Source organism: Octodon degus, unplaced genomic scaffold (assembly GCF_000260255.1).
Source record: "Octodon degus isolate 3935 unplaced genomic scaffold, OctDeg1.0 scaffold00018, whole genome shotgun sequence".
NCBI lineage: Eukaryota > Metazoa > Chordata > Mammalia > Rodentia > Octodontidae > Octodon > Octodon degus.
In genome coordinates this window covers 22537793-22554096 of record NW_004524594.1, presented here as the reverse complement: position 1 = coordinate 22554096, position 16304 = coordinate 22537793, and the positions used below count along the sequence as shown (strand labels likewise).

The 16304-nt window shown below is 52.6% G+C and overlaps 2 protein-coding genes across 6 annotated transcripts; one reads left to right on the top strand and one right to left on the bottom strand.

Moving 5' to 3' along the window:
* Window positions 1-4873: 4873 nt before the first annotated feature.
* CUNH11orf68 (chromosome unknown C11orf68 homolog) lies at window positions 4874-7122 on the bottom strand. The gene is made up of 2 exons (XM_004627213.2): window positions 6839-7122; window positions 4874-6205 (listed from the first exon to the last, which is right to left on the bottom strand). Exons 1-2 carry the CDS (start codon window positions 6952-6954, stop codon window positions 5449-5451), a joined length of 873 nt encoding a protein of 290 aa, XP_004627270.1. The 5' UTR covers window positions 6955-7122; the 3' UTR covers window positions 4874-5448.
* Window positions 7123-7211: 89 nt separating this feature from the next.
* Window positions 7212-9544, top strand: Drap1 (DR1 associated protein 1). Of its 5 annotated transcripts, none has more exons than XM_004627212.3 (7): window positions 7212-7421; window positions 7663-7735; window positions 7821-7914; window positions 8180-8299; window positions 8421-8514; window positions 8742-8830; window positions 9313-9529. In XM_004627212.3, the coding sequence occupies exons 1-7, from the start codon at window positions 7380-7382 to the stop codon at window positions 9416-9418; spliced, it is 618 nt and encodes a 205-aa protein (XP_004627269.1). In that variant the 5' UTR covers window positions 7212-7379; the 3' UTR covers window positions 9419-9529. The 5 variants fall into 5 exon arrangements, with proteins under 5 accessions (XP_004627269.1, XP_023566517.1, XP_023566515.1 ...); XM_023710749.1 differs by having other exon boundaries at window positions 7292-7421; window positions 8180-8289; window positions 9363-9544; XM_023710747.1 differs by having other exon boundaries at window positions 7292-7421; window positions 8180-8289; window positions 9313-9544.
* The last annotated feature ends 6760 nt before the right edge of the window (window positions 9545-16304 follow it).

The window sequence follows — 16304 nt, the reverse complement described above, 5'->3', positions numbered from 1 at the left end:
TTCCCTGTTAATAAAAGGAATGCTGTGAGGAATGAAATGAGTTAATGCAAGTGGCTGCTTAGAGAATGCCCAGGACTGAGGTCTGGGTGCAAATTATTCTTATGTGTGCCTCAGTTTTCTCATAAAGTGGTGAGAAGGGATACCTAAGGAGCCTGTGTCCATCCCCTACTCTGGTTTTCTTCTCCAGTGAACACACTGGAAAGTCTTGTCACCCTGCCTGGCTGTCCTGTGTAGCCTGGGGTTTATTTCCTGCAAGGAGGCCAGTAAACAAAAATAGATAGGGTTGGTGGGTTTCTTGGCCTGGTGTGCTGGGGTTTTACTCCTCAGTGCCTAGAGGATACGCGTCACAGAACTGGGGATCATAGAAGTGGGGATCAGAGAAGTGGGCTGACTTGGGGATCAGAGAAGTGGGGAGTTTCCCTCTCAGATGAATCAGCTGTGTGACCCAATCCTGGTCCCTGCCAGGGCCCCTCCCACCTGGCAGGAATGGGGCACAGCTGCCCCTGAAAGGGAAAATCCCCCAAATCCTGCCAAACCTCTAGCTAAAGTGTCTTCCTACTCAGATTGTTTCCTGTTCTCCTAGATCCTCACCCTCTTTCCTCAACCCCCTAGACTGGAGTTGGGGGTCAGGCAGAGTTGATCCCCCTGGACAGCTGATCTGACACTCCCTCTCTGGGCCTGGGACTTTACAGTGTAAATAGTACAGGGGGAGGCTTTTCTGATTTTTCTGGCCTCAGTCACCCTCCCTTTCATTTTACAAAAACAAGCAGAGGACAGGGGATTGTCCAAGTCTGGCCAGCCTACCCTGGGCCTAGGGTAATTCCCGATGTCAGGTAACCAGGAGCCAGCCAGCCAGAGCAGAGCCCTCCACTAGCTGAATGGTGGGCTTTGAGGGGCCCTTGCTGCATACAGGGGTCTGTCTACACTGTAGGCATGGAGCTTCTTCATGCTCAGGAAGACCTACTGGCTGCCCTGTCATAGTGGATCTCTGTTTCTTCATCAGTATTAAAGGGAAACCTTGGCTAGCCTGGCTCCCTGGTGGATCTGAGGATCCAGCCTGCATGCTTTGCAACTTAATGCTAATTCCACACTGGGTCTCATTTATTTCTGCTGTCTCCCCTATAGACACTGGGGTTCAACCACACACTAGGGGTGGACTTGGGTGACCTAGATTCAAGTCTTGGCTCTGCCACCTACTGTCTCTGAAAACCTTGAGGCACTTATTGACCTTCTCTGGGCCTCAGTTTCTTCTTCTACAAAATGGCAATAATAGACCCAAAATAAGCTTAGATGAGATAATGTAGGTAAACTCTTACTACAGGGCCTGGCTCTTGCTGACAGAATGAGGAGACTGAGGCCTAGAGACAGAGAGGGACTTGCATTGCATTACACATTTATTGAAGAATGTTTATTTAGCAACTGCACTGGCCTAGACCCTGTGTTGGAAGCTGAGGTTACTCTTAGAGATAAACCACAGCCACTGCCTTTGGAGGGCCCAGACACACAGAGAGCCAAAGGTGGGGAGGGTATCATGGGAGCATGGAAAATATGCTGGCAACTAGGGTGAACATGCATAGGGGAGGGTCCAGGAGAAGGACATCTGAGCCAGTGGATCTGAGGTGTGGAGGCAGCCAGGAAAGTGGGTGGGGGTAGCCATGCATGCTGGCACATGCCTATAATCCCAGAACTCTGGGATGTTGAGGCAGGAGGATCATGAGAACCGCTTGGGCAAGTGAGCAAACTATCTCAAAAACAAAAACAAGGAACACCAAAATTAAGGATGTAGCTCTATGTGAAAACACCATGTTCAAACCTCAGTACTGGAAAAAAGAAAGAAAAAAGAGAAATCAAAAGAGAAAGCCAGGCGTGGTGGTATACTCCTGTAATCTCAGCCCTCAGGAATCTGAGGCAGAAAGATTGCTGTGAATTCAAGGCCAGCCTGGGCTACATAGAAAGATCCTGTCTCAGTACCAAATCAGACCATACCAGATCAGACCAGACCCTGAAAAAAAAGGGGAGGTCAGGCCTAGCAAGCAGAGGCCACAACATGAGCAAAGGCCAGAGAAAGGCCATACACGGCTCAGGATTTTGGAACAAGGATGAGCAGGGAATGAAGATGAAGTGGGAAGGGTTAATAGGGGCTAGGTCTGCATCAGTTATGTCCTCCATTCCCTTAATAATTTATAGACGAGTTGCTCTGGGGTCAGGGCTAAAATTTGGACACTGCTCCTGCCTGTATGGATATGCCTGGGTACGTGGCTCAAGCAAGGACCAGTGGAGAGAGCTATCAATGAGGGGATTACATAAGTAACCTCAGGCTCCTGTGATCAGAGTTGCATGGCAGGTATTCTAGCAGAAGGAAGGCTGGAGGCCCAGGCAGAAAGACACGCCCAAAGGAAGCTGGGGCAGGCAGTGTGGGCCAGGTCAGTGTGGGCCCTAGAGTGGACTCTGTCCTGCAGGTTGTGGGGACCCAAGAAGGGTTTTTGGGTGTTTTGGGTTTTTTTCCGGAACCGGGGATTGAACTCAGGCCCTTGCGCTTGCCAGGAAAGCACTTATTCCACTGAGCCATCTCCCTGGCCCCTAAGAGGGGTTTTGAGGACAGAAGCATGGGTAGCTCTGTAGGGCAATCTATAGTACCAGTTGTGGGAGAGGGGATATAGGGTAAGGAAAATTGGAGGCTATTGCCATGGTTTGGGAAAGAGATAGGGAGGGGTGGGCCAGGGTAGGGCCATTAAAATGGAGAAAGGATGAGTGCAACATGCTTTGCTATAGAACCCATGAGGACTTTCCCAGGATCCTTTACCCAAAGCCTTGCCTTACTGTGGCTAAGGCAAGGGACTCATGGTCTGAGGCAGGCAGAGCACCAGGTTCCAACTCAGAGCCCACCACCTCTGGGGACTTCCCAAGGATGGGCTTAAGGGGACTCAGCCCTGGGGAAGCTCTGTGTGGGGAGGAAGCTGGGTAAGGGGCTGAGCCAACTTCTTATGACTCAGCCACTTCCACCCAGTCAGCCCAGTGGCATCTCCACTCCCCTGCTCCAAATTCCAAATTGGTGAGACTGCTAGAGGCTGAGTCAGCCCTGGCAAGGCACTCTGAGCAGCATCACAAGGGGCTCCCTGCCAATCCCTGATGGCTCACAACCAAGGCAGGGCTGGTCGGGGGAGGTGGGTGCAAGAGCCAGGCTCCCAGAGACAGCAAACGCTGGAAGGCTACAGCAGCCTAAGCAGAGGAGGGCACCTGCCCATGAATGGATGTGCAATATGGGCTGTGAAGAGCCAACTTCAGGTGAGACTTTCAGTGTGGTCAGGGGCCACACTCTGCCTAAGGCAGAGGCTTGGACAGAAGTCCCAGGTCTGCCCAAGTCCGAGATTTACCCTGAGAAAACCTTTCCCCTCCTGACCTCAATTTCTTTGATTATAGGGTGAGGCCAGGATCATCTTAAAGAGGTCACAAGAGTTCAGTGATACAAGTGAAACTGCTGGGCTGGTGAGATGGCTCAGTGGTCTGGAGCACCTACTCAGAACAAGCTTAGCAAAGCACAGAGACAGCGGTTCAATTCCCCAGCGCCACATGCCAGCCAGCCCCGCCCCCTGGTGGGCTGAGCTGCCCCCCCCCCACAAAATAAATAAATAAATGTTTAAAAAAAAAAAAGTGAAACTGCTTTGCAAACTGCCTGGTGGGAGGGCTGGGGAGATGGCTCAGTAGAATAAGTGCATTCCATCCCTGGTTCCACACAAAAAAAAAACAACTGCCTGGTGGCCTCAGCTACTGTCAGTGGCCTGTCAGGAAAGGTGAGCAGAGATGATACGATTCTACAGACACCCCCTATGGTTACAGAGATCGTAGGATGTGTGAGGATGTCCAACCCAGGGTGCTGAACCCTAGCCCATCCTGTTCAACCTGTGCTTCCTGGCAGGGGACTGCCAGGACTGAGAGAATAACTTCCTGCGATACACGCAAATGCACCCTTGGGCCTTCCTAGAAAAGTTAACTCTTAAGTTTATGGGGAACCACAGAGAAAGTGACTCCTATTTTTGGAAGCGGACTGGCTTTGCAGAGGTTCTGAGTGGCAGACCACCTCTACTCTCAACAGTAGCTTATTATTGGTATGAGGGCGGGGAGGAATCTCTCCTGACCCTGCCTCTCCCTAGCAACCACCAAGATATTTTATACTGTTGAAAGAATCAAGGGCCTTCCTATTGTGCTACATTCCTAGCCCTTTTGTCCTTTTTTTGAGACAGGAGTCTTACTAGGTAGTTCAGGCTGGCCTTGAACTGGCATTGGGTCTCCTGCCTTAGCTTTCTACCATTGGGTCTCCTGCCTTAGCTACTATGTCTGACAAACCTTTTCTATTTTGAGACAGGGTCCTGCTAAGTTGCTAACTTTGAATCTTCCTTCCTCAGCACCTAGCTCAAGACAGCATATAAAAAGTTGTAATCCCAGCACTTGGAAGGCTGAGGCAGGGAGACTGACCTCAGTTGGAGGTAGCCTGGGCTGTGAGTTCAAGGCTAGACTGAACTACATAGTGAGACCCTATCTCAAAAAGCAAAACCAAGGGCTGGTGAGATAGCACAGAGGACTAAGCACTTGCTCTGGCCAGTTGCTGGGACCAGGGTGTGATCCCTAGTCCCGCATGCCACCATGGCCAGCCCCACCCCCGGGTGCACTGAACCAGCGACCAAGTCTGGGCGTAGTGGCACAAACCTGTAATCGAAGTGTTGGAGAGGCTGAAAACAGGAGGATCACTATAAGTCCAAGCTGCATAGTGAGACCCTGTACCAGATACATGAATGAAAACAAATAGCAAAACCAAAACCAAACCCAAAAATCCAAACCAACAAAAACTGCCCAAAACAATAAAAAATACTCAAGATACAGACCCAAACTGGGTTTTATTGAAATGCCAGGAGCAGGCACATGTCAAGGCAGCCAAGGGAGAAAAGTGATGCAGGTCTGAGTTGGCAGGGAGGTCCCATGTCCACAACTCTGTATCCCCTCTGCCAGGGGCTGAGACAGCATAACTACGCTCCAAAAAAGGCATGCTCAGTCCTGCAGGGTCCCTGTCCCCTGGGTTACGCCTCCAAGAAGAGGGACTGGAAGCACTGTTTTCCCCTTTATGAGGGTTGGAGGTTAGGGTGACCAAGGAAGGCTCTCTTTCTGAGTATCTGCACCCAACCTGTGGTCCTGGGCAGTGGAAGAGAGCAGCACTGAAGAGGCTGAGATGCCAGCCCTCAGGGAGCCAGAGCGCCCAGGCTCTGGGACCTGCAATCAGTTCTGAAAAGAGGGCAAAAGCTCAAGAGACTGAAGATGCAGGCAGTGCCTGAGTGACCTAATCCTCATTGCTTTTGGGGACAGGGGGGTTTGGCCTTCTTGGGACAAGGAGAAGGAAGACAGCTGGATCCATCCCCAGCAACAGGGGCAGAGAATAGTCTTTTCCACTTGGCCCCCCTAGGTCAGTTCCACATTGTTGGCACGGTCCAGCACTCGAGAGCCACGGGCATTGCCTCCAAGCTGGAAACGGCTTTCATAGAGAGTAGGGCAGAGATGCCAGCGGTTGGCACGGTAGATGCCCAGGTAGGTGTAGACATCTGGCTTGTAGGTGAGCAGGCACTTAATACCTGCTGCACGGATGGCTGAATCTGCCTCCAGTACACCTAAGCGGTCCGTGAAATCATCAGTATAAACACAGATGACCTGGCGCCCACCCTCCTTGGCCCGTGGGCTCACCTTAGCTACCTGAAGCCGGCCCTCAACCACAGCTCGGGCAATGCCAGCCCAGGCATGGTCCAGCTTGAAGCCAGGTGCCAGGTGAATCAGCCACTTGCCTGAGAGCACATGGTGGGTGATGGCCAGCTGGCGCAGGGTACCAGGTGTAATGGGTCGCCCGCTGGTCTGCAGAGCCTCCCAAGCTGCCTGTAGGCCCTGCACGTCACCTGAGTTAGGGGTGTAGCCCTGACCATAGGCTGCAATCCAGCCTACAGGCTCAGAATTGGGTGAACCAGGGTCCCCATAGCGGGTAACTTGTGATGGTGGGTACTTGGCCAACCAGGCATCCAGTTCAGTGGCAGGTGAGGTGCGAGCATCAAACACCAGCCAAGGGTCCATGTCAGCTGCCATGGCCTCTGCTGCTAAGTGCTCAGCGGTGAAGCCGTCCTCACGACCACCTGGGGAGTCTTCTTCTTCCAGCTCCTCACCTGGCTCCATCCTGCAGGGAGGGAACTAAGTCAGGGCATTTTCTTAATAATAACTACAACCTGCTAAGTTCTATCCAGATGTCAGGTTCTACGTTAAATTGTGGGGCCTTGGGTAAGACTTAAAAGGCACTCTCAGTTGCTTTTCTACAATGGGATGACAAGATTTGTTGTGAAAATTAAATGCCTGAGGTGGAATAAGGGCTACTTAGGCACTGTGCTATAATCGCTACTCTCCCTGCTTAAATTAAAGTAAGTGGTGCTCAAAGAATATGGATTTGCCCAAGGTCACATCCGTAGCGCTCGACAGAGACGAAATGGGAACGCAAGGGCGGTAGCAGCTCCTCGTGGCCCGAGGCCGGCAGGTATCTGAGCGCCGAGATCTCGCGGTCAGAAGTCCAACTCCGGACACAGGCCCCGGAGTCAGGCCTCCTGGGCCGGGCTCCAGTGCCCACTTACAACCGGGACCTGAAGGCTCACAGCGGGCAGTAACAGGCCTGAGGCCACTGAACGGTGCCGGGACTCGAACTCAGGTTGGTGAGAGCCTGCGTGAGGGCCAAGCTCCAGGTCTACCGCCCCCGCCGCCATTAGCGCCCACGGCCTGAACACTGCCCCCGCCCCCGCCCCTCCCGCCGCCCCTTAGTCACCTCCGGCCTTCGCTGCGTTCGGCGCCGGCCCAGCTCCGGGCCCGGCTGCGCTCCTGCTGGGGCTCCGCGCCATCGCCGCGCCCCGCCCCCGCCACGGCCGCCGCTGCCGCCGCCATCTTAGTACCCCGCTGCCTCAACAACAACTTTATAGACAAGCACAACCACGGGGAGGGGCGCCGAGCCGCACCAGCGGACTGTGGGGCGGGGTCCACCGGGGAAAGGGGCGCGGTGGAGGGCGGGGCTGGCCGGGGGCGGTACCATTGCCGGGACCCAGGGAGAGGCGGGCCCACTAAAGACCAGGCCAACGTTCGCTCTTTGGGCGGGCGGTCGGGCGGGAGTGAGTGGCGTGAAGCTGCACTGACGCACAACGCCCGGCAGGCTCCGAGAGGAGAGGCGCTAGGACCCTGAGGGCCCCGGAGGGGGGCAGAGCGGGCGGCACCAGGACCCGGGGGAACGGCGACGGGCGGGCGGCGAGCAGGCCCCGGGGCCGGGAGGCTTCGGGCGGCGGCGCTGGGCCCGGCGCGGCGGGAGAGGCCCTGAAATGCCGAGCAAGAAGAAGAAGTACAATGCCCGGTTCCCGCCGGTAAGCACGCGGCCAGGCTGGGCGGGAGCGGGCCGGACTACGGAGAATTTGGGGCCCGGGCCCCGCGGGGGGAGGCGGGCACATCTCGGTGTCGGGGGCCCGCTCGCCCCGCCCCTTCCATGCCCTCTTGGCGCCCGTGACCCCCGCCCCCTTCCTCCCGGGGTACCCTCTGGCTATCCCCCAACTCCTTCGGGGTTGGGCGCCGAAGGAGAGGGCGTCCGAGCTCGGTCCCCTTCCGCAGGCACGGATCAAGAAGATCATGCAGACGGACGAGGAGATTGGCAAGGTGGCAGCGGCTGTGCCTGTCATCATCTGTATCCTGTCGGGGGCTGGCCGGGTTGAGGGGCGCGGGGAGGGCCAGGCACCACCCCTTCCCGCTTTCTCCTTGACGGCCCTCAGCCCGGGCACTCGAGCTCTTTCTGGAGTCTCTGTTGAAGAAAGCCTGCCAAGTGACCCAGTCTCGCAACGCCAAAACCATGACCACGTCCCACCTGTGAGTGGCCGCGGAGCTGGGAGGGGCCGCGTCCTGACAGCCAGGGAGTCAGGAGGCCCTGGGGATCCACGAGGCCACAGACTTTGGTGGAGAGTGGTTAGGAACCCCGGGCAGGGGTGCAAGCCCACTAAAGCAGGTGGGCTTGGGTGGAGATGGGCAGGGAGTTTTCCAGCTTCGTTCTCCTGACATCCAGGGGCCGGCTGTCCCTCACTGAGGGCCTCAGTGTTGGGCCCTACATGAGTGTCTCCTTCCCTGCCTGTTCCAGGAAGCAATGCATTGAGCTGGAGCAGCAGTTTGACTTTTTGAAGGACTTGGTGGCATCGGTGCCTGACATGCAGGGAGATGGGGAAGACAACCACATGGACGGGGACAAAGGTCCTCGCAGGTGGGGGAGTCAGGGCATGGTATACAGGTAGAAATGGCCAAGGCCACGGGGGTTGGGGGTGGTTGGGGGATAGTGAAGGAGTGGGGAGACCTCTGGGCAGATGGACTGTATCTTCCCGAAGGGGTCGGAAACCAGGCAGCAGTGGTCGGAAGAATGGTGGAATGGGAAGCAAAGGCAAGGACAAGAAGTTGTCTGGGACAGACTCTGAGCAGGAGGTGAGTGAGGTCCCCAACGCTCTGTCCTGCCTGGTGGTGCTAGAAAGGGTAGCTGTGCACCAGACTGAGTTGGCAGGAGGCTGATCCCATCCTTATCTTGACCTCTTCTGCTTTGGGCTGTGTGTATGAGTTGGGGTCCTAGGAGTCCTATTCCTGACACTCTTAGGGCTCTCCAGTGGTGGGTTTGTGCCTCTTGTTGTCATTCCTGACCCATGCTGTGTTCACAGGATGAGTCTGAGGACACAGACACTGATGGGGAAGAAGAGACACCTCAGCCTACAGCCCAGGCTAGCCACCCTCCTGGCCCCTTCCAGAGGTAAGCAGAGGAGACTAGTGAACTCTAAAGTCACTTGGTTTATTGGCTGGTTTCCCTTCCATCTGAGTGGTTACCTACTTTGTTGGTTGTGGCAGATTTGAGGGACGGGAAGGAATAGAAGGGAGCAGAAAGCAGGAGACTTTTCTGAAAAGGTTTTATTTCCTGTTCTGGTCAGGGCGGTGGGTGGATTGGGCAGGAGCCATGTGATCTACTTTGAGACCTTTATTTGGGGCCTGGAAGCCCTGTTACAGAAGGTGGTGGGAGTTGGGGCATGGTGCTGCATGCCTGTAATACCAGCGCTGGGGAGGCTGAAAACAGGAGGATCACTCAGTCTGAGCTGTATAGTGAGACTTTGTACCAAATACATTAAAACAAAAAAAGTGGTGGGCTTCACAGCTGCCTCTGTAGAGGGCAGGATAGAGCCGTGGGCTGGGGTGGGTGTTAAACATGGCCTGATATTCCTCCTGCTTTCTGCTCTGCAGCCCTTCGGCCCCCTTCATGCCCTTTGCTTCTACTCTGCCTTTACCCCCAGCACCACCTGCTCCCTCAGCACCCGACGCAGAGGATGAAGAGGATTATGACTCCTAGCGCCCTCTGCCCCCCAGGCCGTACCCCCTTTTAGTTGGTTTTAGTTGCTCTGGGGGGAGAAGAGAATATGGAAGTGTTCTTAAATTTATTAATAAAACAATAAAAGGGAATGTCAGTGTCTTCTTAGCCTGTGTTCGGGAGTTTATGGACACTGTCCCACCCCCCTCCCACTAGGAGCTGGGGCCAGTGATAGTGGTGGCCTGCCAGTGGTTGAGTGAAGGGGATGTCCGCTGAGGAAGCTGGAGGCCATAGGGTGCTGATGGGAGGAAGGGACCCAGGGCCTGAGCCAGCAGGTGCTAGATGTCCTCCTACAACAGGCTCACTGTGGGCCGGGGAGATGGCTCAGTAGGATAAGCGCTTGACTGGCAAACGCAAGGATCTGAGTTCAATCCCCACTTCCACCAAACAAACAAACAAACAAACAACCAAAAAAAAAAAAAAAAACCAGGCTCACTGTGCTGTGTGACCCTGGGCAGGATGCTGCCCTTCTCTGGGTTGTGATGGAACAGACAAGCCGGTGAGATTGTACCTTGCAGATGTAGGTAGGGCTCTGTGCCTGGTGCAGTGAGGGTGGTGGAAGAAGCAACAGGAACAGAGGTGGGTGAGACCGTAGCGGGCCTGGGAGGCAGCTTTGGAGCCCAGCAGTGATGCTTGTCCCCCAGGAGGACACAAGCCTGAGGGGAGCAGTGGCTTAGGACAGGAAGAAGGCAGATAGGGCATGTTGTACTCTTCGGGTTTGGGTCATGGGTACATTTGATTTTGACAAGATTGCTGGCTTCTTCCAGATGAGCAGAAACATCTAGGGCTCTGGTGGCTTCTTGGGAGGCCAGGTGTGGATGATGGCATTTGAATAGGACGAGGCAGGGGCACAGAAAGTGGTAACAGGTCTATTTTGACCTTAGACATAAGAGAAAGTAAGAGGGAGATAACCCTTAACAACCACACCCTAATTTTTCTCTGCAACAACTTTGGCAGGGACAGAGGCCCTTTTCAAACTGGGGGATGTAGGAGGAATGACAGGATTTGGTTGTTGTAAGTTTTGACTGTGATGAATTTGGGGTGCCCATGAGGGCACCCAGGGAGGTGCTGAGCGTGCATGTATGTGTAGAGGCCTAGAGACCGGTAACCTCAGGATGGAGAGGTCTAGAGGCCTAGAGGCCTAGAGACTGGTAACCTCCGGGTGGAGAGATCACCAAAAGAGAAAAGAGCAGCCAGACCCTCAGCTGCCCAGATGTTTCTGGAAGGGAAGGGTCAACTGTCAAATGCTGGGGACAAGGAGATGACGTCTTCGAGGTACCAGATGCTTTTGGCACAGGGGGAAACTTTGCTAGGGCTGTTTCAGTGGCTTGCTGGTTGTTGATGAGAGAAGGGCAGCTGAGGTGAATGAGAAACTGGACCATGCCTGGGGCTGCAGGGTATGGCTGAGACAGTGCTCAGGAGAGTGGCAGAGGTGGCAATGTGAGGCATGGAATGAGGTGGCTGGGTAGACATCTAGAGAACTGGAGCCTGGACCTCTGGAGGCCCTGTCTGCCTCCACTCTACTCCTACCTTGGTCACAGAGCTTCTGTTTCCTGTTGAAGAACTCTGCCCCAGTTTGAGTACATGCATCTTAGGGGTGGGCATGATGAGGCACCAGCCTGGCTAGTCGTATCACCCACACTCTGGACACAGTGACTGATGTATGGTGGGTGTTAAACCCCAGAACTTTAGGTAGGACTGTGTGAAAACGGTTTTGACAAGGTCACCAGTTGGAGATGACAGCAACAGCCATGCTGACATGGGCTGGGAGCTGTGGGAGCCACTGGCCACTCCAAGAAGCCGTGCTGCCAGAGAGTAAAGGGGCAAAAGTGGCATCTGGTCAGTCTCTCAAAATGCCTGGGTTTCTCAGTGACCTGAGCCAATAAATATTTCCCTTGCTACATCATTGGGTTTCTGTTTGTATAACTGAAAGAGCTTTAGTGACATGGGAATCTGAATGGTTTTTTAACTTTTGTCTTTTTATTTATTTATTTATTTATTTATTTATTTTTTAATTTTATTTATTTGTGTGTGTGTGTGTGTGTGTGTGTGTGTGTGGCCAGCTCAGCCCACCAGGGGGCGGGGCTGGCTGGCATGTGGTGCTGGGGGATTGAACCGCGGTCCCTGTGCTTTGCTAAGCTTGTTCTAAGTAGGTGCTTTAGACCACTGAGCCATCTCACCAGCCCCTAATTTTTGTCTTTTTGAGACAGTGTCTCACTATGCAGTTTAGGCTGGCCTTGAACTCAATAATCCTTCTGCCTCAGCCTCTGAGTGCTGGTATTACAGGCGTGAGGCACCACACCCAGCCTGGGGACCCTGAATGGAGGGTGGTCCTGGAAGCAATGTTTTCTAGCAGCAAGTTGGGGGCACAGCCAGGGAATAGGGATACTCAGAATCACCAGAGCAGAGGCTGTGCCAAGCAGGGCTGAGGAGTGGCAGTGGGAAAGGAGAGCCTTTTGATAAAGTACATCCAAAGTGTGTTCTGAGCTGAGAGGCCAAGAGCTGGGGTGCAGGGAGCAGCCTTCCTTTCATTCAGACAAAAGGCCCAGGGAGGCACTGGTGGATCTGAGTGTGCCCCTGGAGCAGCTGGCCTGGAGTTCTGTGTTTTTTTCTTTTTCTTTTTCTTTATTTATTTATCAATTTTTATTAGTATATATTCACTGTTCATAATGATTATGTTTCTCGTGGGCAGTTGGTACACACACATAACACATCTTAATTCTTTTTACTTATTTTCATCTCCTCCCTTCCTCCTCTGTGTTCATGGGCTGTTGGTTTAGCCTTAAGGTAGCTCTAGAACCAGGGCTTGGATTCAAATCGTGACTTCTTTGTTAACCTCAGAAAAGCTCTGGGGCTGGCCAGATAGCTCAGCAGACTAAAAAGCCTGCTTAGGCAGAGCACAACAGCCGGGGTTTCGATCCTCAGCCTGCGGTTCCGCCCTTGACCTCCGGGGCACACTGAGCCAATGATTGAGACTGGGCATGGTGGCACACACCTGTAATCCCAGCACTTGGGAGGCTAAAAGCAGGAGAATCACTAGGAGTCCGATCTATGTAGTGAGACTCTGTAGACCCTATAAACCTAGTACTAAATACATTTAAAAAAGAAAAAGAAAAGCTCTGTAGTTTCTTTGTGTCTCAGTTTTCTCCTGTAAAGGAGTTATTTTTTGCATCACTTTGCCATCCTCTATTATATATAGTAGTTATACCTGTATTAGAGGAAGCTTGCTGATGTAACAAACCCAAAATACACAGGCTCAAAAGCAGTGGAAGTTTGGGTATCATACAAAGTTCATAACGGGATTTATCTGATCACTAGGCAGCACTTCTCCAAAGACTTTAGGACCTAGACTCTTTTTTTTTTTTTTTAATTTTATTTATTTTATTTATTTATTTTTGTGTGTGTTTGGCCAGCTCAGCCTGCCTGGGGGCGGGGCTGGCTGGCATGTGGTGCTGGGGGATTGAACCGCGGTCCATGTGCTTTGCTTAGCTTAGCTTGTTCTAAGTAGGTGCTTTAGACCACTGAGCCATCTCACCAGCCCCCAGGACCTAGACTCTTGTGGCTCCACCATCCTCAGCCTTGACTTTCAAGGTCTCTGTGGAAGAGGAAAGCTTGGACTCATGGAGGTTTTTAATCGGTCAAGACTGGGAGTGAAGGGCTGGGGAGATAGCTCAATAAGGGCCTGAGTTCAATCCCCAGTTCTGGAAAAAAACCAAACCAAAACAAAACAAAAAAACTGGGAGTGGCCCAGTGCCTCTGTTCTTTTTCCACTGGCTGACACTGGTTACAAGTCCCACCTGATCCAACCTGGGTGGTGAACCAGCCATATGGTCCAGTGAGAAAGGCCTGGCCCAGCATTTTGGAGTCCAGCCTTCTGACTCAGAGGGCAGGGGCCAAAAGAGATGCACTTATGAGCGGGGCCTCCAGGTATCTTCTGGGAGTGACTCTGGCTCTGCTAGTACCACTGAATATCAGGGAGAGACAGCCTGTCGAGCCCTGCCTGTGGAGCTCTGCTGGAACTGAATAATCTCCAGCTGTCAGGGAGCTTTGAGCCTGGGAGCAAGTCCTGCCTGAAGGTCTCAGCCTGGCCTTGGCTGCCCTGGGGTATGGGTGTGAGATGAGGAGCAGCTTCCAAGGCCGGAGTAACAACGATGTTGGTTACTTTTCTCCCTTTGCTGGGACAAAATACCTGAGACCCAAAATTAAAGAAGGAAAGGTTTATTTAGCTGACAGTTTGTGGAGGCTTCAGTCCATACTCAGCTCCAAGGTAGGGTGGCATACAACAAAGGACAACAGTTCACTGGCAGTGGAAAACAGCAAAAGCAACAAGAGCAAAGAGGGAGGAGAGGGCCAGGGAGATGGCTCAGTGGAGTAAGCGCTTCCCTGTCAAGCGCAAGGACCTGAGTTCAATCCCTGGTTCCACAAAAAAAAAAAAAAAAAAAAAAGAGGGAGGAGAGAAATGAGGAACCAGGCCTCCTTCTTCCCTTCTTTGTGTGCAGTTTACACTTACACACCCGAAGACAGATGTAGCACTCACACCCACGATCCCAGCATTGGTCTGTGAATCAATCACAGAACTCTAGAAACCCACCTCCACGACTGCACAAGGCTTTGGGGGGACATCTAGACACAAACCGTAACAGCAGCCAAGGACTGTGACCCTCCCTGCCAAGTAGAGGGGCCCCTCAATAGTCCAGTGCAGGAGCTATTCAGCAAGGTTATTGAGCACCTCCTGTTTGTTATGACTAGTGAGATGCCAGCTACCTGCCAGGAGCCCAAAATGAGAAAGTCTGACCTCACCAAGTGTTGGAGAGGAGGTGGTGATGCAATTCATCTTGTGTCGAGGAGGACAGCCACTGTGGAAAACACTTTCTTACTAAGTGCAGTAGTGCACACATTTTCCCTGTGCCCCAGCGATTCCAATCATTTTTCTCCACCAAGAGAAGCAAGGGCACACGTCCACCAGAAGGCATGTGGGAGTGCTCACTGTCCCCACTGCTACAGCCCTAGTGCCCCTAGCCAGGGTGTGAGAAATACATGGTAGCATGAGTGTGACTGAGCAGCAGTAAAAAGAAAGAATGGATGGCCACTGTCACCATGTGGTCAGGGCTTGTAGGTGTGCTGTTGGGCAAAGAGAGCCAAGCCAAGCAACTTACTTGATGCTATCATTCAAAGGAAATTCAGGGACAAGCAAAACTGTGATAGTGATGGGGATGCAGGGCACTTTCTGGACATTCTATACCTTGAATTGTGTGGTGGCTGTAAAGAAAACTATATACAAGGGGGGAAAAAAGTCAGGGTTGGTAATCCCAGCACTTGGAAGGCTGGGACAGCACAATTGCCATGAGTTTGAGAACAGCCTGGGATAATAGTTTAAAGCAAACCTGAATTACAAGATGAGATTCTGTTTTTTTAAAAAAATTCATGTACTTTTTAATATGCCTTTATAAAAATTTCATGTATCTCTCACATATGGAGAACCTATTGTACCCCAAGAAGGGGTCTTTGGGGTAATAATTATGTTTAAAAAATGTTCTTGGAGTTAATTTCTGCAGGGGAGAGACAGACCATAAAGATCAAGACACAGGAGTGAACTTGCCTCCCTGCATCTGTGGTGACAGGATTCTGAGCAGAAAGACAAACAAGGGTGCAGGCCAGGACTGGAGTGACTGCTGTCAATTTTCCCATGGAGTCTCTCAGCTCCATTTCTCAGCTATCACCTAAGACCTGACTCAGACCGTCCTTGGCTGAGGGGTGTCCTTGTGGCTCTGGCCACCCTCTCTGGCCCCAAAGCTCTGTGGGAGAGGAGAGTGTAGTGGTGTGGGGCTCCTATAGAGTGCCTGTCTGGGGTGCTGCTTGACCTGGGTGCCAGAAGCAGGGAGGAGACAGCAGGAGGAGAGGTTAGGGCCTGGATGACCTTGTCACCCTCCCCAGCCTCACCCCTGGCCTCGAGATCAGAGACTATGCTTCAGCTCTCTGGGCTTTACCTTCCGGCATGTAAATGGGGCTATTGCTATCTCCCCCCATGGGAATCTATTGCTAGCTAGGTTGCTCTAGGGGAGGTGTCTTCATAGCCCCACTTTACAGCTGAGGAGATGAGGTGATTACATTTGTAATCAGAGATGGACTGTGGCCTGGACTAAAATGTGGAGAGCTGCTGGTGACTACTTCTTGCCCACCCTTAACCAAGTGCCCGCTCCTCAATGCTGTGGGCACTGTGGTAGGGAGGGGCTCTGTGATCCACGTGCTTGGGGGAGCTGGACTCTCTCATTGTCTAGAGTATAAACCAGTTTAGTTCTTTCTTTCTTTTTTTTTTTTTTTTTTTTCCGCAGAACTGGGGATTGAACTCAGGCCCTTGCACTTGCTAGGCAAGCGCTTATTCTACTGAGATATCACCCCGGCCCCAGTTTAGTTCATTTTGGAAGACAACAGGCAGTGTCTTTCCCTTTCCTCCTGCCATCTTTCTCTGTTTCTCTCTCTTTTCCCCACCTACCTTCCATACCATGGGAATGGAGTGTTATTCCTTGTACCTAGCTGTCTCCAAAGCCTCATGTAGTCATAGGTTGGGAGTTTCAAAGGTGACTGGATTAGGTTGTGTGAATGTGGATTAAGAGTGTGATACTGGGTGTGGGTGGCACCAGTCATATTTCCTTTGCAGCTTTTGGTTACTGGCATTGATGCAGAAGTCCTAGCCTTGTTCCATTAAAAAAAAAAAAAAAAAAAAAAGACATCTGAATGCATGCGCGCGTGCACGCATGCGTACACACACACAGGTTTGGTTTTTTTTCCTCGCAGTTCCAGGGATTGAACTCAGGACCCTGCGCTTGCCAGGCAGGTGCTTATTCTACTGAGCTATCTCTCCAGCCCC